The sequence below is a fragment of the Copadichromis virginalis genome, linkage group LG12, assembly GCF_057382275.1.
Source record: "Copadichromis virginalis isolate Kocher_CV1m ecotype Utaka linkage group LG12, C_Virginalis_male_GT1.1, whole genome shotgun sequence".
In the NCBI taxonomy this organism is placed as follows: Eukaryota; Metazoa; Chordata; class Actinopteri; order Cichliformes; family Cichlidae; genus Copadichromis; species Copadichromis virginalis.
The window spans coordinates 28330782-28358218 of NC_140629.1; the positions used below are offsets into that span (position 1 = coordinate 28330782).

The 27437-nt window shown below is 43.2% G+C and overlaps 1 protein-coding gene across 2 annotated transcripts in view; it reads right to left on the reverse strand.

Annotated features, from left to right (window-relative positions):
* Positions 1-3597: 3597 nt before the first annotated feature.
* Positions 3598-27437, reverse strand: part of sh2b3 (SH2B adaptor protein 3) — a 73519-nt gene continuing 49679 nt past the window's right edge. For both annotated transcript variants that reach the window (XM_085475816.1, XM_085475817.1), the window contains exons 3-8: positions 18214-18315; positions 17171-17259; positions 9945-10042; positions 9241-9455; positions 8829-9006; positions 3598-8541 (exon numbers count right to left, since the gene is read on the reverse strand). In XM_085475816.1, the coding sequence (XP_085331942.1) occupies positions 8159-8541; positions 8829-9006; positions 9241-9455; positions 9945-10042; positions 17171-17259; positions 18214-18315 (1065 nt within the window). In that variant the 3' untranslated portion in view covers positions 3598-8158. The remainder of the gene's footprint in view (positions 8542-8828; positions 9007-9240; positions 9456-9944; positions 10043-17170; positions 17260-18213; positions 18316-27437) is intronic.

Consider the following 27437-nt stretch of genomic DNA (forward strand, 5'->3'; position numbering starts at 1 on the left):
ACATGGCATTCCAGTAGTAGGGTACAGTACTGTGCAAAAGTCCTGAGCCACCCCTCATTTGTATTTGCTTTGAAAATGGGTGTCGAACTGCATTTTCATTACTATTTTTCATCTATTCAAGTAAATAAGTGAATCAAATGAGTGATGACTCAAGAGTTTTCCACTGTACTGTGCATTGAATAGTAAATGGAAAAAGTTGTCCATTTCACTCTTTGAGTGCAATCTTAGCAATAAAATGACTGGATTTGATTTTGAGCAAGGAAAATACATAAGTGCAAGTGTTAAACTGCTTTTTTATAATATTGGGTTTTTCTTTGTTTAATGTAAAAAAAAAATAATAATAATTTTTTAATCCTGTTTATTGTGAATAACCCATAATGTATCCATGTGGGTTTGCATGTGTCCAAAAACACTGAAAAAATCTCAGGGGGTGGAGTTTACAGTGCAAGGTCGGAGCTACCAAAAAGTGTTTTATAAATTACTGGGCTAAAGTAGATCACAGAAAACTCAATCTACTTATCTAACAAAATATACTTTTTTGCCTTTGTCAATAACCATCATGAAAATGACTACCATCTTGAGTTTTATCAAGAAAGTGATTATAAAAGAATGTATGTACCAACTTTGGGCATCCATCTCTGTGAACCATTTCCTTGTAATCTTAAGTTATCTGCTGCACTAAGAATCACCTTTCTTTTGATTTTCATTTGGCGTTTGAACAGGTCATCTTGACCATGTCTAAATGCACTTGGTTGTTATTCTCCGCGGGAGTTTGCTTCATTCATCCTGGCCGCTGTTTACATCCCGCCAGACGCAGATGCGCAGGCAGCTCAGTGCGCACTCGCGGAGCAGATACTGCACATGGAGCGGACATTCCCGGACTCTCTCATCATTGCTCTTGGGGACTTTAACAAAGCCAATCTGAGCCATGAGCTTCCCAAATACAAGCAGTATATTAAATGCCCGACCAGAGAGGAGAGGACATTAGACCACTGTTACAGCACGATCAGCGGGGCCTATCGCGCGGTGCCCCGCGCTTCACTCGGACTTTCTGACCTCGTCATGATCCACCTAATCCCCGCGTACAGACAGAGGCTGAAGCTCTCCAAACCTGTCTTGAGGACTAAAAAACTGTGGAGCAACGAGGCTGTGGAGGAGCTTCGCACGTGTTTGGAGTCTACAGACTGGGACACAATGAAGGCTGCTTCTAACAGCTTGGACGAGTTTACGGACACTGTCACCTCCTATATCCACTTCTGTGAGGACAGCATTGTGCCATCACGCACCAGGGTGAGTTATAACAATGACAAACCCTGGTTTACTCCTAAACTCAAAAAGCTGTGGCTGGAAAAGAGTAAGGCGTTCAGAAGCGGAGACAGGGACTGCTACAGAGAGGCCAAGTACAGGTTCACTAAAGAAGTGGACATTGCCAAACATCAGCACTCTGAGAAGATGCAGCAGCAGATCTCAGAGAACGACTCGGCCTCTGTGTGGAAAGGTTTTAGGAATATTACAAACTACAAGCCTAAAACCCCCCACTCCACTGATGACTTGCTCTTAGCCAACACCCTTAACGACTTCTACTGCCGTTTTGACGAGCCATCAGGCAGCCTTCACACCTCCAACGGCCCCAACAATAGAGGCACTTTGGACACTAATTCCCCCACCTCTCCCCCCTCCATAGAGCCATCACCACCTTCAAACTGTTCACCTACAACACCCCCCTCCTCACCCCACACAAAAGAGGATTTCACACCACCTCCTCCCACCACAACTCTTCATATTCATGAAGCAGATGTGAGGAAGCAGTTTAAGAACCTGAATGCTCGGAAAGCTCCCGGCCCAGACGGTGTGTCTCCTGCCACCCTCAGACACTGTGCAAACGAGCTGGCCCCAGTGTTTTCTGGCATCTTCAACTCCTCACTGCAGGCATGTCATGTGCCTGCCTGCTTCAAGTCCTCCACCATAATCCCTGTCCCCAAGAAACCTAGGATCACTGGACTAAATGACTACAGACCCGTGGCTCTGACATCTGTGGTCATGAAGTCATTTGAGCGCCTAGTTCTCTCCCATCTCAGGACCCTCACGGCCCCCCTCCTGGACCCCCTGCAGTTTGCATATAGAGCCAACAGGTCTGTAGATGACGCCATCAACATGGCCCTACACTTCATCCTGCAGCATCTGGACTCCCCAGGAACCTACGCCAGGATCCTGTTTGTGGACTTCAGCTCTGCCTTCAACACCATCCTTCCAGACCATCTCCGAGACAAGCTTTCCCAGATGAATGTGCCTGATCCCATCTGCCGGTGGATCACTGACTTCCTGATGGACAGGAAGCAGCATGTGAGGCTGGGGAAGAATGTCTCGGACTCCCGGACCATCAGCACCGGCTCCCCTCAGGGCTGTGTTCTTTCTCCTCTGCTCTTCTCCCTGTACACCAACTGCTGCACCTCCACCCACCAGTCTGTCAAGCTAATCAAGTTTGCAGATGACACCACCGTTATTGGGCTCATCTCTGACGGGGATGAGTCTGCCTACAGGAGGGAGGTTGAACGTCTGGTGTCCTGGTGCAGCCACAACAACCTGGTGCTGAATGCCCAGAAGACAGTGGAGATTATTGTGGACTTCAGGAAGCACACAGCCCCACTCCCCCCCCATCATCCTGACTGACACCCCCATCACCTCTGTGGACTCATTCCGCTTCCTGGGTACCACCATCACCCAGGACCTGAAGTGGAGCCCACCATCACCTCCGTCATCAAGAAAGCCCAGCAGAGGATGTACTTCCTGAGGCAGCTGAAGAAATTCAACCTGCCAACACGGACGATGATGCAGTTCTACACTGCAATCATCGAGTCCATCCTCACCTCCTCCATCACCGTGTGGTACGCTGGAGCCACTAGCAGGGACAAACAGAGACTGCAGCGTGTTGTGCGCTCTGCTGAGAAGGTGGTTGGCTGCAGACTCCCATCTCTGCAGGACCTGTACACCTCCAGGACACTGCGGCGTGCAGCTCGGATCTCAGCTGACCCTTCTCACCCTGGACACAGTCTGTTTGACCTGCTCCCCTCAGGCAGGAGGCTCCGGTCCATTCGCACCAGAACCTCTCGCCATAAGAACAGTTTCTTCCCCTCTGCTGTTGGACACATGAACAATAACCGTATGACTGTTCCCACCACTAACACATGACCCTACGCTGTGTCACTGCATCATTCCATGTTTGGCACTGATCACCACCTGCACTCATGTATATATCTTTCTACGTAGCACTCTTAATTCTTATCCCTACTTTTATTTTTTCATGTCTATTTAAGTGCTATTTATGACACTATGTTTGCACTGAAGCACCGCAGCAATTTCCTAATGTTGTAAACCTGCTCAACATTTGGCAATAAACCCCTTTCTGATTCTGATTTGTTGCCATGTGAACAGATGTACCCAACAAAGTGTCAGGTAAGTGTAGTCACTGTAATCTCTGTATCTTACAGCTGTAAAACAGAAATGCCACCATGTCGCATTTGCCAACTTTGTTCTTTGTGATGAACAAAGACAAACATCAGATACACAAACTAACCACACCATTTTTTTTTTTTTTTTGGTTGGGTTTATTTTAAAAAATGGGTCAAATATACAGTTGATATATATTTAATATAATTTAGATGCTGAAAGGGATGCAAACACAATGACAGATTTTCAAAGGTGGTTTTCGTTGACTGTAGAAGGGATGATGGGTTAAACTGGAATGTTTACAGTGCTGAGTTAAAAAAACAAAACAAAACGGGATGAACAGTATTGAGAACACATGACATTCATCTACTGGACATTAAAAAAATAAAACATGGATTTGGGGGGGTGAGTGGGGGCATTTCTGGAGTAGATGTTAAAGATTAAAAGACCCCTGAGGTACATGGGGATTTTCTCTTGCATTATCTCGATTCCTGCAAATATCAGCCATGAAGCAACAGAAATATGCGGTAGCCCTGTTTATTTTTTCTAACATAGCATGTTTTCCCAGGATCTTGGGCAGTCATTGGCTATTTTTTACTTCAATCTATGACCAGGTGAAAACACCGAAAGCCATCCATCCAAGCTTCTGATCGCTCCCTAGCTACAAACATGAAGGTGTGAAGCACGGGGCATCTCTCAGATATTGCACTACACAATCACACCCTGAGCTCTGGAGAGGAAAAACAACAACAACAATTAAAAAGGGGAAAAGCAACAGCAGCTTTCTGGCAAAAGGCACAGTCATTCTCCCTTAAAGGGAAATCAGCAAAGAGAGGGGACTGGTATATTTTTAAAAATAGTTACTGTTACCGTTGCTTTCGTTTAGCAGAAGAGAAACAGAGGTGTTGATGGAGAAGGTGATTTGTTTTGACTTTGAGCAACATAAAAGTTAGGAAGACCAACCGTACTTTTGCCAAAAACATTCTTGTTTTTGTTCCCCTTGAAAGATGTCAGTCTTTATCATGATGATTACATTAAAGAGAACTACACAACCATTGTAACAAATATTCCTTTGGTAGACAAAGCTGACTTGTTATTAGAGGAGTAATGACGACGATCTCGCTCTGATCGTGACAAGGAGGGAGTCAAGTTGCATTTTTCTTTTTCTCTTATTTAAAAAAACAGGAAAGAAACCTCTCCAGCAAACTGCAATAATTAAGAGGACAGCGAGACAAACAGAATCATATCTAAACCATATATTAAGCACAGATTTACTGCAAGTAAACCTAAAATCATCTGCTAAAGTTAGTGTTAAAGCAAGGTTAGAAGACAGACAAGTCCTACAACACCATTCCCCAAGAAATCCTGCTGCTAGTGGCACTGAAGCTTCAATTATTAAAATAAAAATAAAGTAAAAATTACAGGAAACATGACATTTCATGTTTGGCGTGTGAAAAACGAGAACACCATAAAGTCTGGGGTAAAAATCAGCTGTTTAGATGCCCTTTGAAGAAACTCAATGTGGTGGAATGAGATTTTTTTTTTAAGTCCGCTCACAGCAATAAAATTTACACCTGAGTTGACACCTGGCATAGTCAGTGCACTTTCAACTGGTGGGATAAACCTTACAAAAGCTATGATGACAAACTCACAAGGCACCTTATGTTATCGATTAAATCCAGTTTAAGTGCACAAAAACATGAAGCTGGAGGACAGAGGAACAGCGTCCGATCACTGGTGTCTAACATCTCGTGACACTTTCAAAGCTTTGCTGATTGAAACCAAACTTCTTCTATGATATAAACATACAAATTCTATTACAAATAACATATAGTGTAAAAAAAAAGACATTAACTTCACAGCCATTCCTTGGTTTTTAGCTGCTGTGGTGAAGTCACACAGAAAATACGAAAAAAAAAAAAATTAATGCTGTGAGTGTAAAAAATACAGATAAGAACATGACGCTCCTCCCCCAAATCAGGAAAGCACATGTTAATATTAACTGAGCCACCTCAGTTTTTCCGGAGCATTAAGGGTTTAATGCTGGATTAACAGCCCGATGCAAAACTGATTGGAAAAAGGTTGAGACTCCAGACAACGTGAAGGATAAATCAATCAGACTTGTGTTAAATGCCCGACTTTGACTCAATAACTACTTTGTTTTGGTCTGCACATAAAGTTCCCCCCCTGTTGTGCTCTTTGAAGTGAAGCCATTCAAGTTTATGTCTTTGTTTTTTTTGACATACAAGTGCAAAATTCACATTGGAGTGCCAAGTCTTATTTTGGTAAATCGTTTCATGCCACAAAATCAGTAAAATGCAGTGAAGGTATTGCTGAAAAAACATAAAGAGACCGCTTAAATCACACATTACTCTATGCAGAAAAACTAAGAAGACCCTTATTGTTTCCATAGTAATTAAGAAAGTAAGAAGCAAATTAAACACACTTAACTGATCGTCTGCAAGTGTGAGCACCTCCATAGCACCTTTAACATTTCTTAATGTTAAAGTCCATGACAGAACAAGTATGAATTGTTTGGAAGGAGACAACCTCTTCTCTCTAAAGGGAACATGTCAGCACACAGATTAGGTTTGCAAAGGAGCATCTGAGCAAACCACAAGACTTGTGGATCAAAAGATGCCACAGTCAGTGCCACATTTGATGAAAGCCAAACACAGCACGCCTGCACAAAGCTGTCACGCCAACGTTCAAGCATCGACTGAGTCGACCGGGAACTCCTTTCTATACCAAAGTATTCTAGAGCCAAATGTAAGGCCACTGTGTGAAGGCTAAAGCTTGACTGAAACTGGATCGTGCAACAGGTCGACGATCCCAACCACAGCAGCCTGAAATACTGCAGTGGGTCCTGAACAGAGCCCATATGGAAAAGAGATAGTAAAAACGTATATGATTTACTCATGAAAGTGGCCACTTTCTTATTTCTTTCATATATTGTTTTAGTAAGTATCATTATATCATTATCATTATATAATTTTTCAAGGGATCTTATATCTGTTTTCACTCTTGTATGCTTTTCATACAAGTTTCACACAAGACAGATACAACCTTTATAAGATTTATATATATCTTTTCCATATGGGAGGTGTGCACAATGAATGGCCACAAAAGAAGAGTGGGATAAAAACTGCTCCTCAACTGTGAGAGAAACTGATCCAGCAAACAATCACTCAGTTATTGCTGTTAAAGGTTGTTTTATGAGCTCTTAAATGCCTGCGACCTGTAAACCTGTGACAATGGAGGAAAACGTTTACACGTCACATCTTATAGCATATAAACCAGAGCAGAAGTACAATTTTCTGTCGTTCATTCAGTTGAAACTTCAAACTCTTAAAAAGTGCTTGTAATAATATCCACAGACCATCTAAACCCACCGTTCACGGCTGCAGGATGGCGACATATTAAAATTCTCTTGTTACTTTATCACTCCAGCTTCTCTGATTTTGTGGCAGAAATGATTTCTGTGGTGCTTTGTTGTTATATAAGTAATTATAATTATAAGTAATAATTTACTCTCTTGTAAAATAGTTTATTTTTAAAATACTTGACTATATTACAAGTAAATAATATCTTTTAAGGCATTCAGCAGCTGGATTGTAGCTGCAGCTGCTTTGGGTACAATTAAAGAGCCGGAACCTCGTCTGTCCTTTTTATTTAGTAAATCTGAAAGGGCAGATATTCCAGCTGACACTCAAAGTGACCCTGACCTACCCATAAGTTGAGTATAACTGCCTTAGGTGATCAAAATTCAACATAACACCACACACTTGCTTTATTCTCGCATAAACGGTCACATCCAGATGCACAACTCAAACTTAGATTTAGGGTAAAAATTAAAGAGCGGTGATGAAAATCTGATTCTGAATCCGTTCTTCTCTGTAAGTTTGAAGGAGTGGAAGCGGTGCTCAATCCATTTTTAGCAAAATGTAACAAAAGTTTCCCCTTTTTGACTGTAAAAAAAAATAAAAATCATTATTATTTTTCTACAAAAGTATCTGTGCATAGAAAAAATACACATTGCTTTCAAAGTGCACTGAAGATATACTTCAATACATAATAAAGCACAAGTGGGAGAATATCTAATGTAATAATGCTCTAAAATGAGCGCTCTTTGTCTGTGTACAAAAAAAGAAAGAAAGGTGAGAGTTTGCTCCACACTGGAAACTTTGTGTGGAGAGTAAATGTCTTTTAAATATTTTAAATTAACCAATTTTGCAGGGAGTGCCTTCCCATCAGTTCTGGTTAAGTGCCAAAGAAATGAAAACAAGTGCACCTCTATAAAAATGACCAGAATAGAAATATAGAAAACTATTTTCTGCCTGGGCTTTAGGTCAATAGTCATTTGACTCTCCCACTCTCACAGAGAACCTCAACATTAATAATCAGCACTGTTATAAAGCTCCGAAAATACATTCACTGTGGACAGTCTGGGTGGAGGATGTGAGGGTCTGACACTGGTAAACACACACACGCACAAAGTGAGTGTTTGTGTGTGTTTCCACATACACAGTGGTATGCATTCATCAGACAAAGACTTCTTCACTCAAGTTCATGAGTCTGCTGCAATCAGGTTATATACCTGTGGGAGGGGAGCGACAAGCAAACACAAGTGTGTTTGTGTGTGTCTGAGTGTGTCAGCTTCACAGGTGTCTGCTGTCGTTCAGAGGTGTTGCAGGTGTTTGACTCAGCGGGGTCAGAGCAACATGTACTGGTTGTCTATTGCCCGCTTGCGACCGCGGTCAGGTTCCAGCTCATAGTCTGAGTCCCGCTGAGGGATGATGGGAGCGTGGGTGCTGGGGTGGCGTAGCAGGTTCCTCCTTCCTACCGACTCGCTCCGACGGAGTGGAGGCGGGGCTGACAGCGTGGGCTCGGGGACCATGCCGGTGCGGGTAAAAGAATGGATTCCAGACTGGGAAAAGGAGCTGGAAGTGGAAAAGCTGGTGCTGGCCGTGGTGTTGGTGGAGCAGGAGGAAGGGGGCTGGCTGGAGCTGCGAGCCAGGCTGCAGTGAGCCAAGCTGGGCTCAGAGCTCCAGCGATGGAGGGAGAACGGGACGAGGAAAGCGCCTGAGAGCTGACCTGAGGGACACAAGAGGAAATAAATCAGCAAACATGAGCTGTAGAAGTTGATTATATAAAAACTAAAAACCTCTTTATTCAGTCTGAATTTCAGATGTGCACTGATTCGCGGAGGTACTACAAACTGCAGTGGAGCACAACCACAAACTACTGGAGAAGCTGCTCCTTTAATTTGTATAAGTACGGGTGTACTGCCTTTAAACGTGTGTGCATCACACTACTAATTCAGCGATAACACCGTTGGTACACATTATTATTTGAATGAGGTCCAAATCCACGAGTCTCACCCTGTGAAGGCGGGGTGGAACCCGCCACTACGAAGCGGGACAGAGTGACAGCACCGGCGGCTCCACACTCCAGTGGGATAGGGAAGAGTCTGAAATGACTGAGCATGTCCATAACAGATGGGAAGCGCAGGTGCTGCACCCTGCACTGACCCCATTCTGTCAAAGAGAGGCGCAGGTGCTGCAGAGAGGAAAGAGGGAAAAAAGATGAGGAAACAGACGTTTCACGTTGGCTGAAGTGAATTCTTTTCCTAACCACAGTGCTCAGTGTGCACACTTGTTTATCTATGCTTGTGTAATGCTTCCTGTGTCTGCACAATTTTCACGTTTCCAGATGGAAAAAAACAAAACAACTTGGGTTTCAAAAGACAATCCTCAACTGCAACCACAACTGTACCCACATACTGATCCGTACCTTTGCTTTTCCCTGGTAGTTGAAGGTGAGGACGTAGTCGCCCCTGCGTGTCTCACTCTGTCGGACCAGAAACACCCCGTGTCCCTCTGGCCCGGAGCACTGAACCAGGTGGGCCGCCTTGACGCGAGAGATGGGTCCGTGGAACCAGGGGTAGGAGAACAGGAAGTGATCTGTCTTCTGGATTACCTGCTCTGGCAGGGTGAAGGTGACAGGAGCTGTAGGGATGATCAAAGACGGCGAATGTGTTTGTTTCTGTCCGAATGTGCAAAACTGGCTGAAATAATCAATACTGTGTAAACTGTAATGGTTCCGTGTTCACTGTGAAACACTGGTTCTGTGTTCAGCCAACCTGCTTGTCTGTTTTTATCTTTGAGCTGCTGAAGAGAGCAAATAAGCTCTAAAAACACACCAGAAACCCAGTGACCACCCAGTTAAAGACAGAGGAGCGCTTATAGCAGACGAACAGGAGTATGTTGTTGTAGAGACTAAAAGCAGAGCTAAAGGAGAGCAAAACAGAAATAAACTAAATGTTTGCACTTCCTCTCGTGTAGTTACTTTATCTCTGGGTACCCACGTGTGAACGAACAGGATAAAACAAAACCTCAGAAATAAAAAAATAACAGTTTTGAACTGAAATACACAGCAACACTCTGATTATCAGAGGATGTGTCGCCGAGGTAACGTCCCCTCATCCCAGTACTCACGCTGACTCTGACTTTCTGGCTCTGAGCTCCCTCTGTGATTGGCTGGGGCAGAAGTGTCAGGCGGGGAAGGGAGGGGCTCCAGATCCACGCTGACTGACCTGAAAGACAAGAGCAGACTCAGATTATACACACACGAATGTTATTCTGTCTGTAGACTTTGCTTGGGATTATTTCACCACGCCTTAGTCACATTTAGGTTGGACCACAGTTCCAATAGCACGGATTCAGCCCTGGGTGTACATAACCACGGTGATGAAAAGCTGCTAAGACGCTTCATTGTTACTGCATAGATGTCTTTGTGAGAATTTAGTCTGGTCTTTGATTTATTTACTTGTCACAAAAGGGATTATTTGAACCCTCTTTGGTAGTCTTAGCCTTTAGACTTAGTTCCTCCTACGCCGAGCGGCGCATCGGGCAGCTAGTGATCTCCATCGATGTCGGTCAGCAGCGACTGCTTCAGCTTCGTCCCAGGCAATGTCGACAGTTCTCAGATCGTCCATAAATGTTCGACGCCATGTGGTCTTTGGTCGGCCTTGCTTTCGCTTGCCAGTGCGTGGACGCCATGTCATGGCAATCTTAGCTGGGCGATGAGGGGGTAGGCGTAAAATATGTCCCGCAAAGCGAAAGCGCCTTTCTGCAACAACATCGGCTAATGGGCGGGTGCCTGCTCTTTGTAGGACCTCCTCATTTGTTATTCGGTCCCGGTAGGAAATTCTCAGGATTCGCCGCAAGCCACGTTGTTGAAGCACGTTCAGGTGTTGAATAATTGCACTTGTTGAGCGCCAGGTTTCACTAGCGTAAAGTGCAGTAGGGAAGACTATAGAGTTCAGTAGTCTGATCTTGACCCTTACATTCAGGGAGGTCGAGTTCCAAATAGGTTGGAGACGTCGCAGGACACCAACTGCCTTCCCTACTCTGGCGTCGACATCCCGATCAGAGACCCCGTCATTCGAGATGATGCTGCCAAGATATGTAAAATTCTCCACCTCTTCAGCGCGTTGTTGGTTGATCATGACAGGAATGCGGGCACGTGCATAGCCAACTCGGAGTACCTTGGTTTTTTTGGCGCTGATTCTTAATCCAACTTTCGTTGCCTCCCTCTGCAGGGCCGCGGTCAACTTTTGGAGGTCTTCCTGAGTCGAGCCCAGCAGGGCGATGTCATCTGCGAAGTCCAAGTCAGTGAGATTACGCGCTTCGTGCCAGGGCACACCGATGTCAGCTTGGTCAACTGATCGTCGCATGATGAAGTCAATTACCAACAGGAAGAGGAAAGGGGATAGCACGCATCCTTGTCGGACGCCAGTATTGATCTTGAAGAAGGCTGTGCAGCCGTCATCCGTCCGGACGCAGCAACGGGAGTTGGAGTAGAGACAACGAAAGGCATCTACAAACTGCTGAGGGACTTCATAGTGGCGTAGGATAGCCCATAGAGTCGGCCGGTGGACGCTGTCAAAAGCCTTCTCGAAGTCAATGAAATTAATAGAAATCTTCTTTTGGTATTCCAATGTTTGTTCAATGATCATGCGGAGGGTGAAGATTTGCTCGACGCATGACCGGCCACTCCGAAACCCAGCCTGCTCTTCTCGCAATCGTTCGTTCACAGCGTGTCGTAGCCGATTCAAAAGAGCGAGGCAAAACACTTTCCCGGGTACCGACAGCAACGTGATGCCCCGCCAGTTGTTACAGTCACCCAAATCACCTTTTTTTGGAAGTTTGATAATGGTGCCTTTTGTCCAATCATCGGGTACATGTGATGTTGACCAGCAGGCGTTTAGGAGTCTTGTAAGGGCGGCTTCAAGATGGGGTCCACCATTCTCCAGCATTTCGGCGAGGATTTCGTCCAGGCCTGCGGCCTTTCCACTCTTGAGGAGTCGGATCGCTGTCTTGACTTCAGTGATGCTGATTTGTCCGATATCGACAGGAAGAAGATCCATGGAAGGTGCCAGGTCTTCGGCCTCGAACCGTTGGGGTGGCTCAGGTTGGTTCAGAGTATCGCGGAAGTGTTCGACCCATCGTTGTTCTTGTTCAGCTGCAGTAAGGAGGACACGTCCATTTTTGTCTCGGATTGGAACACCGCGGCCACCACGAGCCCCAGTTAGATCTCGTACAATGCGATATAAGGTTCGGGTGTCGTTCCGATCGGCTGCTTCTTGGGCTTCGATGCCTTTAGCTTCGATCCATTCACGCCTGTCACGCCGGCAGCTGCGTTTGACCTGTCGGGCAAGGTCTTGGTAGGTGGCCATGGCCCTCTCACGCTGGTCTGCAGAAGCATGTGGGTCAAAGGCCACCTGGTCCCGAACTGACTTTGCCAAGCGACGTTGATCTATAAGTTCCCATGAACGGTCGGAGATCCAGCGCTCCTTAAAGCCGCCCCGTCGGCGACCAATCTTCGATTCTGCTGCACCGACCACAGCCTCTTTTAGCTCATCCCAGGGTGTATCTGGATTTTTGTTGTTATTTCCTTCCGCAGCAAGGAGCTGGAAGCGGTTTCTCAATTCGAGTTGAAATTCTGCTGCCGTATTTGCATCTTTTAGGCATTGAATGTTAAAAGGACTTGGCCGCTGCAGTCGTGGTTGGAGGCGCTTCAGGTGAAGTTTACATTTGGCAATTAGCAGGCAGTGATCCGAGTCAATGTCGGCTCCACGCCACACTCTAACATCGCTAATGGTGGATGCCCAGCGGGATGATATGCAGATGTAGTCGATCTCGCTTGTATATCTGCCACCGGGGGCCTTCCACGTCGCCTTGTGTATCCGCTTGTGGCCGAAGAAGGTGTTCTTGATGGTCAGCAGGTTTGCCGCACAGAACGAGATCAGCCGCCTACCGTTTTCATTTGTCATTGCTGCGATTCCAAACGGGCCGATAGTCGATTCCAGGCCATCCTGGTTACTGCTTATTTGCGCGTTGAAATCTCCGCCCACGATCAGCAAATCATGACGCGGGGAGTTGTCAATGGCATCCTGGAGTATCGCATAGAACCCATCCTTGTCAGTATCGTCAGCCTCTTCTGTTGGAGCATATACTTGAAGAATTGTGACTTTCACATGCCTAGCTTGGAAACGAGCTAAGGTTAGGCGGTCTGAAATGGGCTTCCAGGCCAGCAATGATGTTGTTGCACGTCGCGAGAGGATGAAGCCCACGCCACGTGCATGGTCTTGGGCATGGCCAGAGTAGAGCACCATCTTTCCATCACTAACCATCTTCCCACTTCCTGCCCATCGCATTTCTGAGATGCCCAAGATGTCCATACGGTACGAGTCAAATTCATATAGAAGCTGGGCCAATAGTCTCTGCCATTGCCGGTCCCAAGCCCGGATGAGAAAGGAGGAGGGTTGGGCATGGGGCTAGCAACCCCACCCTGTAAAAACTCCAATTGCTACGGAAACAGCAAGTGAATCTCAGTATCGACTGAATCAGGGCGAAGATGATGATCGGCAACCCTTAATGACGACAGTGGAGAAAAGCCCTCGGGTCGTCCACTGCCCGATGCGTCGACCAATTTTCGACCCAAAAGAAGAGTCTTAGCCTTTACTTGCTAGCTATTAAAAATAGCTAATTTAATACTATACTTCTATAATATTACTCTATATTTGTGACTGAGATGCAAATTGTTTTGCAAATTGTCATTTGTTTTTTGAGATTTCTCTTGTAACCAAACAGCTGTTTGTCATAATGGATGCGATATAATCACATATTGCTATGGAAAAATGTGTATTCCCCGACTGGTTGGCAGTGTTTCCTGGAGGTATCTGGCTCTAGTGTCTGCTTTGGCTGCTGGCGGATTGCCGTGGCTGTCTGTAGCTTTTCATGTTTGCCCGCAAAAATTCACTAAGTACTAAGTCAGCTGTAGTAGAACTTGAAAAAGTGCAATGCATAACAAAAATGAGAAGGTTCTCCTTCAAAGTAAAAGTTGTGCAATCAGCACTGGAGCCACCAAAAGGTGCAGCTCTTAATTTGAAGGTGAACCTGCAACAGCAACTCGCAACTGGTTGGGAAATACTCATTTTTCCCTAACAAGCAGTGGTTGGCAGATGTTCATAGATCGATCTCTAGGAGTGTGTGACTGCGACCTTATTCACTTGACCTGCATCGTCATCAAACCTCAATATGTAAGCTGCGGTCTCCCCATTTCACTGGTGGGGCTTTTATAAAGTGAAGCGCTACATTGAAAGCCCTTCAGGACTTTGCAGCTGTGGACTTGAACGTAACACTGAGTTGTGAGCTTAGACACTGTGTCAGCTTCAAACTAATCTACAACATATCAAAAATGTCACTGGCGTGGCTCCATGTTGTTAGAATGGACCCCCAGAACGACTTCAATGCAGTTTGCATATCACAGCTCAACAGCCAAGATGACATAATCTAAAAACTGTAAGCTGTCTGCAGCTTTAATGTTTAACACTCCGAATCAGCAGATGTATTTGAGTACACGTCAAGACATAGTGTACTACACAAACTGGTTAAAGAGTTGCACAATATCAGGCAACCAACTTCTACATTTGCAACTACTGTTGAATTTCTGGGACATTATGCAAACAGTTAGACGCACAGTATAAAAACTGAAAGTTGAGCTTTTTACAAAATAAAATAATGAAAAAGTGGGGCCTAATATTTTTGACAGAAGGCCAAACATTGCCTACAGACTTCTATCTGCTTACCAGCAGGCTAGGAAATGCATTACACTACTGAGGGTCCTCACAAGGATGTGCTGGTGAGGTGAGTCTGCAGGCTGAAGGCAAACAAAGCCACAGACGGGAAGTGAGTCCAGTTGAGATCTGAACTTACATTTCTTCTGTTTCACTGCTTGCTCTCTCTCTCATACACGCACACACAAGTGGTATATCTGGGCCGCTTGTGTGTGCCGCTTCCCGACAGATGAGAACGGGAAGGTTAAAGAAGGAAGTTGGAGTAAAATCCTGCTTAAATGCTGACTTGAGTTTGCAGAGCAATGAATAACAGGAAGACTTTACTTCTCACTGTGTATGTGTGTGTGTCCATTCTTGTTCTTCTATCTTTGTGACAATCATTTTTTCCCTGAGTATGGACATCATTTCACACAGTCAGCAAATCTTCAAGGAATAAAATTTAGCCCTCAGCACACTTAAAGCACGCTACACCTACCACATCTGAAGAAAAATGCGAGTTTATTTCCCTCACACTGCTTCCCTGATGTCTCACCAAGTGTTGTGTGCCTTTTGAGGTCCTCTGTAGTCTCTGCATGATGAATCGCACAAATAAAACCACGGACTTTTGGACAACAAGCCTTTTCCACAGTAGACATTGTGAGTTGTACTGATAGGAAAAGTATGGATGCTGTTAAAAGGATTAAGAATGACTCTGCTTCACATAAGAAACAATGCTTTGTTAGATTTGGTATCTGGACCGTGAAAGTAAAGCTCAAGTGTAATTGTAAAAATTAATATTTACATTTGAGGCGTGTCTGAACAGCACTGCAGAGTCACGATGATCCAAGTGTTGCTTGGTGAAGTTACAAAAACTAAACCAGCTTTTAGATGATATTAGTGAGAATTTAGACAAAAACAAGCTGTTTTCAAAGGTCCAGATAATGCATTCAAAGGATTATCAGATGCAAAGTATTACACACTTGATTTTACAACACTGGACTGTTATTTCTGTACGTCCTTTATTTTATTTTTAACGCAACACTGCAGCAAAAGTTGATCCAGAATCATATGATTGTTTCTGAACAGCCCTTCTTTCATCTGAACATCTTCCAGCTCCAACGCATTTGTGGGCTGCTTCCATTCAATTAATGCAACATGCAGGCCAGCTGCGGCTCTAAACAAAGCCTTGAAGAATCTAACATGTACTTACTTTAAGACATTTATTCAAATTTAACGGCAGTTCTTTTTCTAAGTTCATTGTTTGTTTGTTTTTAGAGTGTGTGCACTTCCAGATATCTGCAGAAACGAGAAATGCCCCGAGATTCTCAGACCTCCCCCACACTTCCTTTCAGAGAAACGCACACTGACACACACAAATAGACAGAGATTGTCTTTATAACAAGAAACAGAAAACCTGTGTACCACTAAGTTTTATTCCAGGATTGGGTATTCCTGTGAGTACAGTTTGCACTGATTACTGCTTAACAGAAGTAGCTTCAACAGTGCGGTCTGCATCTCCTTTTAGAAGATGACTGATAATTCTGTCTTCTTGCATGACTTCTACTCTTCTTACTTTTCCCATTTCTTTAAAATTCAAAGAGATTTCTTCATTCTTTCCGTGCAAAGTAGAGAATTGATAGGAAATGAAGCACCACATGAAAGATCTTAATAACAGGGCCTTCAGGGCTCTTAAAGCCGTCTCCTACTTTAACCTTTGAAAAGCTACATTTACTGCTACACGTTCCCTCTAAACATCATACGTTACCTCTCAAAGGTGTGCAGCGAGCACTAAGTTGACTAATGGTGCTGTTGACTGATCAGTTAGGAGGAATACTTCAAATGCAGTAAAGTTGAAACCAGCACAAAGCTGTACGGACAAACCAGAGCGAATACAAACTGTGCAGTTCAAGAAAAGATAAATACGCTCGAGGCCGCACACACACACACCTGTTTGTCTACATATGCACATACATCAACATTTATTCTCACTTCCTTTTGCAAACACATACCTCAGGACAAGTAAACATCCAACACACCCACAAACACTAAAAACAGCCAAGTGTTAAATATTTCCTCTCGCGATGTGAATTTCTGGGCTGACGCTCGTGTTTAAAATAACAATTTGGCAGGTAAGATTTTTTGACTTTTTAAAAATATCATTTTAAAAATGCTACCTAACACTACCAATGTACTGATATCAGTCAACAAAGCTGAGATTGGCCAAAGCTGGCATGTCAGTGTGTCTCCACTTTCCACTCAGAAGTGAAAGTACAGCAAGGAAGTACCCACAGCAAGCTGAGAATAAAAATGCTCGTTCTGCACTATATAACTAATGTGATTGATAAATGTAATCTTCTACACTTTAAACCATAAACAAAGTTTTCTCTAGGTTACCAGGGGGTTGCAGACCTGTCGCTACTCCTCTGTGACGTTACAGAGCTTGACTGAATATACTTTGAGTCTCTTGTGTGATATTTAGTTTTTGATTCGATCTTCAGTCAATTTACACTCATAAAAACAAAGAACGGGTAAAGAAATGAGACACGTGTAAGGCAGATCACACAAACATCTGTCCTTGTTTTGTGTTTACACATCTCTCACCTGCTGCTGATGCACTCTTTTAGCTCTGTGGTCCAGGAGCTGACCTGCTGCTCGTTGTCCGTCTCAAATATCAGGCTACCTCGATTAACCTGCAGAGATAAAGATGCTTAAAAAAAAACAGGCTACACAAAATGGACATGATGCAAATGCATAAAATGCCCTGAACCTCTGCACTTACTTAGAGCTTTTTCGTTTATTTTCACTACAACAGAATTAATAGTGTAACAGGAAGGAATGCACAGGGCAATAAAACACTGCATACTAATGTAACCACCGCAATTTAATAAGTACAAAGAAGAAAAAAAACCCTCATAACAAAATGTTCTGTTAAATTTCAAAAGGTTTACCGTTAAAAAGGCAAATAGCTCGAGGGAAGGTGTGCTTACTGTGCTCCAATTAAAAACAAAGAAAAGCTGCCTGCACCTGCTACAGGAAAGCATTTCCTTGGTAAGGAGAGATACTATCAATATCAAGAGCCTCTGGGTGAAGCAGAACTTTTGAAATAAAAAACAAAGGCATGAGAGCTTTTTGTTAAATTTACTAAAAAAGAAGACAACAGTGAAAGTTAACACTTTTCACCACTGATGTGCAAAACCGCTATCAAATACTCGCTCCTGTGGCTGTGAAAACTTTGTAGTTTGCTTCTTCGCTGTGAACAAAGGCTGTAATCCTCTGCTGTGCACGAATGTGCTCGATAAACAAACAAAATGCCATTCAAATATCGCTGCAGATAAAATAAAAAAAAACGGCTGGAGTGCAGCAACACCGCTGTCTGTTTGAGTGGGTTTATGTTTGATGGAGAGCTGAGCAGCTGGTGGGTAAAAAAAAGAGACTTTATGGTGGAATATCGTTTCACTTCAAACCAGCAACGTCTACTTTGTCAGTCCACTTTGTGAGTTTTGAAATGACAGTGTTTATCCTGTTCTGGCTGAACGGTGAAGATCTAAGCAACGTGGATATAAACAACTCAGCGGTCAGAGTCCCAAACTACAGCTTCTCTTAGGAAGCATCATTTTTCCATTTAGCTGTAATCGTGTACAAACCTTTAGAACAAACGTGTTAAAGTTGTCAGGCATCTCCAGCCGGTTGCAACGCCGGACCTCTTGGATATCTGAGCAGTGAGTCGTCAGCTTGGGACTGGAGGCCTGAAACACACAGTGAGTACATAATTAGCGTCTGATACATGAGAGTAATTCCTCTGATGAACACATAAAAGGGAAAGAAACGGAGAAAAAAAAAGGGTTTCACAATTGTATGCACGCCGTCAACCTTCCTCATAAGCTGGCCTGATAATCTTTAACACATTTTTAAATGGGCTTGTGCAAGTATCAAAAGTGCAAAATGAGTCATCAGATATGAGCATGTGCCAAATTCTTTGAAAGAAACAGGTCAGGGTTGCTGCAGGTAGTGTACGAGGAAGCCTGGTTTTTCAAAGAAAATCCTTTTACCTCCATTGTTTTTGCATAGCAGATGATGTGTCGGTGACATACATCACATTTCAACACTCAAGTATTATAAGAAAAACACAATCAGCCCATCGTCTTTTAAACAAAATGGAAACATTTTTTCCACGCAAACGTCTTCTTTAACTTAGCTTAAAGCGTGCAGTGGTCAAACTTTCATGGTCTGTGTAGATTTGTTACTCATTTGGTTTTCCTTTTCTGAGAAGTAGAGACTGTTCCAAACAGGAAATTGCCCCCCAAAAAAGGATGTCATGCAACACTGTGTACTACTCAGCTCAATCTGGCTGTCATGGGTAACATTTAAGAAGGCTGCCAAGTAAGGACTCGTTTGTGCACTGGGGCCTTTTTCTATTTTGATTAGAGGCAGTTTGCACTTGTGCGATCACCTCTGTAGATTTATTTTAATGTTGACCAATTAGGCTAAAAATACCACGGGACACAAACGAGCGTGACGCAAGCTCCCGCAGCGGGGCTTGAAGGCTGGCTGTGTTTGAAGAAACCTAAATGAGATATGAGGGGCTTTCTGGTGGCTGTTTGACCCGAGGCCCTCAGCATGAACTTATGACACTGCGAGTTTATTAACCACCAACAAAACCAGAAAGGATCCAGGCTTCAATATACTAAAATTGTAACTTATTTTATGTATTTTATGACTACTGTTCCTTTTATTAATTGTGTTTTTTGTAAGGTGACCTTGGGTTTCTGAAAGGCGCCCTCAAATAAAATGTATTATTATTATTATTATTAATAAAAAATACACATATTTTAAACTTCTCAAAATCCCCTCCCAGTCAGGTGAACCTGAAGCCAGCTGGACAAAAGGATGATGATGCGAAAGGATCTTGAAAGCAAAAATACTCCATCCCAGGCTGCTTTCATATGACTCCACACAGCTGTTGCTGACTTGTGACATACTTTACCTGGAGCAGTTTGCACTGGACCTCGCTTTAGTTTTTATTTTTTAAAACAATCCACGAAGACACATTTTTGGGGGAAAAAATTTATTTTTAAAGAATGCTGAACAGATACACACACAAAAAATCCACTAAAACAGCTCTGAAGAGCCTCCGAACCCCTACATCCAAACGAGTGGTAACAGAGCCAACGGCATAAACAAACACACATGCATGGACGAATGACTCAGTCAGCCATGTGTAAAGTGCCCGCGGCATGTCTGGGACAGAAGTCACTGCTGAAACGAAGGCTGAGTGACAACTGAGAGAAACACATGTAGACAAGAACATCAGCAGCTACTATGAAAAGTTTAAAAACTACAGCGTGTCAGCTGCATACAGTATTTTCATGTTTGACAACTGGAAATGTCAAATCCTGTCAAACCTTGACATTTAGTAGTCAGGCGTCATGAAGAAGAACACGGCTCTCATCACTAGTTTCTGTTACTGCATGTGTGCGAGTGCAAACTTGGTCATACAGAACAGAATATGAGAAAAGCAAAGTTCTGGATTGAACTTCTGATTATTTTCACAATAATCCAAAATTGGAGATAAAGAGCAAAATTTAAGAGTGAACGTAATCACAAGCTATAGTGACAACTCGTGACTCTTTACCTTATCGATTTATCTGACAATTATTAAAAAGTGTGGCCCGCAAACTCCCCTCAGTCCAAGCTAACATCTGTCACACCCAGCTGTGTTTGACAAACGTTTCAAAACGCAAATCCTAAATTGTTGAATCTGTCTCATGTAAGGGACAAGATTTCTGCAACGATCCAAGTTATATTTCTGTGTGGAGTTTGCATGTTCTCCTTCGGCCTTCGGCTCAGAAGACATACATGTTGGCTTTACTGATGATTCCAAATTTTTCAGGTATGAGAACTAGATAAGGTGTGTGAAGTGTACAAAAGAAAGCACTGAATGGCTAAATGTGGCTTGCAGGTGCTTTGAGTGGTAAATACTGCTATATAAATGCCAGTGCATTTAAATACTAAGCAAACATATTTAAGGGAGCATTGGTTGCATGAAGGTAAATAGTGCACACGCAGAAATGTAATCTCAAAAGCACTGACATCAATTTATCTTTATCAAATTAATCTGTGTTCATAGCCAATGCGAGAAGTTAGCCTGTGGGTTTCCAGACTGCATGACTGTCTGCATCTGTGCATTAAATTCAGCTTTTTGTCTTAACGTTTTGACCAGAAATGGTGATTTGTATCTGCTTGTTTTCTTTGTCAGCCATGCTGTCGAACTGCAAGACGAAGTGGATCTCCGAAGTGCAGCAGTTAGTGCTGCAAGTGCCTTAATAAATGCGTCACAACTAAGTGAACTCCGGTGTAGTCCATGCTGTGAAGCATTTCTTCACATGATCTGTTCAGTTCCTGTGAAAAGCACATCACCAGCCAGACGAAGAGCATCAAATTGCCCGCGAAGTGAAACTGTGTAATTAAACAGACTTGCACAATAATGGAAGCTAACTAAATCAGCACCGTGAGAGAGCAGAAGCAGCGAAAGGAAACAGACAAGACAGTAAAAGACACGGCATCGGGTGGGTGGGTAAGAGGGAGGAACGGAGGGCAAAAGAAAGTGCAGGGAGGACAAATTCCACTGCTTTGTGCACCGCATGAGTTTGAGCGCATGTGACAGTGCATGAGCCCGAGGAATGCATATGTTAATCTTTTGCACACGCATAAAACAACACAGGAGCGCAATCATCAAAAGAATAGTTACCTTTCTCCCTCACAACCCTTAATGCTATGAGTTTCAACCACAGTGTCTAATATTATCACTAAAAAGCACAATGACGCAGACAGGTCAAGGATGTGACTCATTTAGAGAACCTGAGTCAGTGCAAGAGGAACCGATTAAAGGGAGCTCGCACCAAATTGCTGCCGCAGCTGTATTTCAGTCGAGTATGTTCACAGAAATTTACATCAGCGTTACAAGTTTCAGGCTTTCTAATAATTTCCCCTGTAGAAAGATTGAGATAAAGCCAGAAAGATGACATAAATATACAGTCTAAGAGAAAAACAACAATGCAAAAAAATGATTTTTTTTTTACAAGATTCGTATGAAAATAATCATGTTGTCTGATAACAAATTGGAAGCTGAGTTTGAAAGCTAATATTAATCAAAGTTTAAAAAATGGATTATTAATTTAGAAATAAGTGACAAAACTGTGCACTGAATAATCCTGCTTTTCTTTGGCCACTTGGGGGCAGTGAACACAAGTTTTAAACATCACCTTATAGGTCAGTTGCTACCAACACATCTGGCAGCCACAGAGCCAACATCATGGCTCATTTCAAGTCTTGCTGAATTCAATATTCACTCTGTCTTAGCTCTGCTTTTGGTCTCTACCAACTCCCGAGGGAAATATCTGCTAAATACTTCAGTGTGGATCGGTGAGTCGCTGACTGTCTCGGTGCTGAGCACTGAGCAGGGGGATTTGTAGAGCTCACCTCGATAATGAACCACAACAGTAAAGCTTGAGCCTGGGCAGCCAAGCAATGAGGTGAAACTTACTGTAAAGCTCAGAGGATTCAGGTGATGATTATCTGGGAGTGCGTACCTACATGTGACCCCTCCGATACCCCTTCTTTGATCTATCTGAAATCTGATCTATGTGCCACATTTCTGTTTGTTTTTCTGTTTGACTCAACCTCAGCCTCTTTTACGCCACCTCATGCATCGTGCCAAAGCAGGGATGCGTGATAAATCGGTGGCTCGAATATCATCAGCTCATCAAAGGAAGAATAAAATATCTCTTTATCATTTTGTCAGCTTCTTTCTACTTAAAATGATCTAAAGAGATTATATTTGAGCTTTGCACTAGAGTCTGAGCATCTGCAGCCCCAAAAAAGAAGAAGAGAGACATTTGTACGTTGTTGTTGTTTTTTTTATCATTTAACACGGCATGCAGTTAATCAAGAAAGCAACAGGCAGATTGACTGCAGCTGCAGACTAATTTACAAATGCAAGTTAAAACTGCACCGGATGTGCAACAACTAATGCTATCAGTCACTCTCACTCTGGGTGTGTGTGTTGGTGAACATTCGCGCAGAGAGTGACTCATTGAGAAGAATTTATTGTGTGAATATGAATGAGAGCCTGACTAGGAGCATCTTTGAGGAACCATGTGTGTCTGTGGAGGGGAAAAAAACAGAAGAAGAAAAAACATTCAGCAGATGTCTGACTGGTTGAGCAACAACGTAACAGGCCTGATTTCTGTGAATCAACTTCATCGAGGGAGCAAGTTCAAGCTCACAGCGCATTTCCTATTACTGCAAACTGCTGCAGCCTGTAATACTCCCTGGAGAGTGTACGCACGCACACGTGCACACGTGCACACACACACACACACACAAGGCGCAGTCTTTGCTGTTTTTCTTTCATTTTTAAATCTGGACCCATCTCCAACAGAACCGGTGAGTAATGTGGGAAAACAGTCAGAGCATTTACGAACTGCGTGAGTGTTAATGTTTTAAAGCTCTCAAAGAAGTGCAGAGGTCTAGGTCTCTTTTTCTTTCTGCTCACCCGTGGTGACCCCCGCCCCTCCCTCGGCAGAGTCAAAGGAAAGAACACAGCAGTCTTGTTAGTGTCATAAACCGTATATAAAAGACAACCACAGCCACAGATGCTATGAGGAAGAGATTCAACACTGCGATCTTTCTAACTTCCAGCAGGATCGAAGAAACAAAAAAAGAAGTTCACAACATAAAGTATCGATTTGTGGCCTTTTTAAATACTTTCCTCATGAGTTTATGGTCTCAAACTCTAGTTTCAGTTCTCTATGAATATAAAATTATCTTCATTTTGTAACTTATGGAACACATTAGTGTTGAGAAGATGAGGAAACATTAGCCTGCCCAAAAAGATGCACAATGATCATGTAAGGGATACAAACGGACTAAAAATAGCAGCTTTCTACCCATAAAAACGTTTTTATTGTTCCTATAACTTTTTAAACAAGACTACCATGTTTTGTATCTTTACACTGCAGGAACCAGCATCACAGAAGCAAGTTTTGGTTTTTTTGGTGGTACCTATGTTCAGACAGGTACTGCCTATGTCTAGCACAACTGACCTACATGTACAATGACTGATGTAGACGTATATATATGAACTTGTGTCCTCAGGATTTTTAAAAATACCCCCATAAGCAACAGCCATGTTAGCAAGAATTAGGTCTAAAAATGGGCCTGGCTTTATTAACCACATGTGCAACAACAGCATTAAAACAAAGTACTGACTATTATGATCAAAGGGGCCGGACCATCAAAAAAAATTATAACTGTGTAAAGTTGGCCAGACTGTCCTGTAAACCCACAGTAAAAAACCCCACAAATTAATACAGTAAATGTTGAAAAGTTATCATTTAACTGTTTATCAATTGCTTAATTGCTTTGGTGTAATTAGGAATCTTTATCAATAGAGAAATTGTAAAAGTTATGAAAATATAGTTAAAACTAAAATCTATGCACTCCTTTTTTCCAGAGCAGTTCAGTGGGGCCGATTCTGGCCCCCGAGCCTTATGTTTAACACCGCTGCTCTATATGATACCATTAAAAAACCCCAACAACAACAAAAAAACCCACACATAGTGCTCTTTTGTAGCTGCTGCTCAGCACACTGCCAGCTGGTTACTATGTCGACTTAACATTGGTGTGAGTACAAGTAGGAAACAGCCCCTGAAGCTATGTAGCCCTGACAATGCTCTGTTCTGAAACTACTGTCTGATGATGGAAAATATATTTTTTTTAAAGTGCAATGTCCATAAAGACATGCAAAGTGATGTCGAAGTGATGCAAAACACCTAAAAACACAAGCAGCACTACAGTGTGATGCGAGAGGAGTGGGGTCCTTTTGCACAACTTTGTGCAGAGGCCTGTTGATTCGTGACATAGAATAGAATAGAATAGAATTCAACTTTATTGTCATTGCACATGCACAGGTACAGGGCAACGAAATGCAGTTTGCATCCATCCAGAAGTGCTTTAGATGTTATAATAATTAACAGAGAATGCAGTAACAGCTACAGTGGGGCAAAAAAGTATTTAGTCAGCCACCGATTGTGCAAGTTCCCCCACTTAAAATGATGACAGAGGTCAGTAATTTGCACCAGAGGTACACTTCAACTGTGAGAGACAGAATGTGAAAAAAAAAATCCATGAATTCACATGGTAGGATTTGTAAAGAATTTATTCGTAAATTAGGGTGGAAAATAAGTATTTGGTCACCTCAAACAAGGAAAATCTCTGGCTCTCACAGACCTGTAACGTCTTCTGTAAGAAGCTTTTCTGTCCCCCACTCGTTACCTGTATGAATGGCACCTGTTTGAACTCATCATCTGTATAAAAGACACCTGTCCACAGCCTCAAACAGTCAGACTCCAAACTCCGCCATGGCCAAGACCAAAGAGCTTTCGAAGGACACCAGGAAAAGTATTGTAGACCTGCACCAGACTGGGAAGAGTGAATCTACAATAGGCAAGCAGCTTGGTGTGAAAAAATCAACTGTGGGAGCAATCATCAGAAAATGGAAGACATACAAGACCACTGATAATCTCCCTCGATCTGGGGCTCCACGCAAGATCTCATCCCGTGGGGTCAAAATGATCATGAGAACGGTGAGCAAAGATCCCAGAACCACACGGGGGGACCTGGTGAATGACCTGCAGAGAGCTGGGACCAAAGTAACAAAGGTCACCATCAGTAACACACTACAACGGCAGGGAATCAAATCCCGCAGTGCCAGACGTGTTCCGCTGCTGAAGCCAGTGCATGTCCAGGCCCGTCTGAAGTTTGCCAGAGAGCACATGGATGATACAGCAGAGGATTGGGAGAATGTCATGTGGTCAGATGAAACCAAAGTAGAACTTTTTGGTATAAACTCAACTCGTCGTGTTTGGAGGAAGAAGAATACTGAGTTGCATCCCAAGAACACCATACCTACTGTGAAGCATGGGGGTGGAAACATCATGCTATGGGGCTGTTTTTCTGCCAAGGGGACAGGACGACTGATCCGTGTTAAGGACAGAATGAATGGGGCCATGTATCGTGAGATTTTGAGCCAAAACCTCCTTCCATCAGTGAGAACTTTGAAGATGAAACGAGGCTGGGTCTTCCAACATGACAATGATCCAAAACACACCGCCCGGGCAACAAAGGAGTGGCTCCGTAAGAAGCATTTGAAAGTCCTGGAGTGGCCTAGCCAGTCTCCAGACCTCAACCCCATAGAAAATCTGTGGCGGGAGTTGAAAGTCCGTGTTGCTCGGCGACAGCCCCAAAACATCACTGCTCTCGAGAAGATCTGCATGGAGGAATGGGCCAAAATACCAGCTACTGTGTGTGCAAACCTGGTAAAGACCTATAGTAAACGTTTGACCTCTGTTATTGCCAACAAAGGTTATGTTACAAAGTATTGAGTTGTATTTTTGTTATTGACCAAATACTTATTTTCCACCCTGATTTACGAATACATTCTTTACAAATCCTACCATGTGGATTCATGGATTTTTTTTTTTCACATTCTGTCTCTCACAGTTGAAGTGTACCTTTGGTGCAAATTACTGACCTCTGTCATCATTTTAGGTGGGGGAACTTGCACAATCGGTGGCTGACTAAATACTTTTTTGCCCCACTGTATTTACTGTCCCTGATATGTTTGAATTCGTTTTGCACCAAATAAAAAGCATTAAAAATGTCGGTTTAGCATTGTCCACGACCGGGGCTTTAAATGTGAGTCACAGCAGCACATTCTCACTTCTGCTGTTTTCTCCCCCTCCCAGACAAAAACTTCAAACCCCGTCTGTGAGGTCTGCGAGCAACTACACAGCTTGATTGATTACTAGAGAGAAATCAACACACAAAAGCTATGCTTGTACCAACTACTGCCTGGCATCGACCTCCTCCACATCCAGACGCAAGTAACCCTAGAGACTGAGTACATTGAAAGCGTAAATATACAATAGCGCCCACGGGAAAGCTTTTCATTTATGTCTTAAATTACTGCTCCTCTTTGTCTCGACAGCTCGCTGCATTGTTTTGCCAGCAGACCTTGAGGCTATGGCCTGTTCCTCACCCTGCAACTGCGGAAGAACGCAAGGCTGCAGCACACTGCCACTTTCACTGTTTTAGCAATTATTTAGGACAACTTTCTGTAAATTATTGATGCATCCAATCTGATTGTGGGTGGTTTAAACAGTCAAGAGAAAGAAGCTCAAGTTTTACCAGTAAAACACAACATATATACACTGATACCGGACTGGTTGCGTGGATCCTCTGGCCCGCGTTAAAGGGCGGCTACATGCTGCTGAGTGCTCGCAAAGCTGCATGCGCTGCTGTCATGGTGGTGATCGAATTTGGGACCAATCACACGCCTCTGTGATGCTATCTGAGCTTAATTCTAATTTAGCTCAGAATTAAACTTCCCTTTTTAATGAGGCCGGAAATCATCTTATTTCACAACGTTCAACATTATCAGTGACACTTTGTCAGTGTCAGCTTGTTCGGGCTCGTTACTGTTATCATTTATCTTTTATTGAAATATATTAGACATTATTTACGGATTAAACCCACCAAAACTGTCTTTTGAAGCTTTGACATCCCCACATGAACGACACTTGGCTAAAAGTTATACGTTTCTGTTTAAAATCCAGATGGTGATGAAAGAACATACGAGATTATGACTTTTATTGAACCAAAATGTCAAATTTAATCAAGTCCAGCAGCAGGATTGTTTTTTGGGGGGCGCTTTTTATTACCGTAAATTGAATATGACTGTTTAAAGACATTCTCTGAGTCATGTTTTATCCATCATTTTGATTTTTTAACTAAATAAATTACAGTT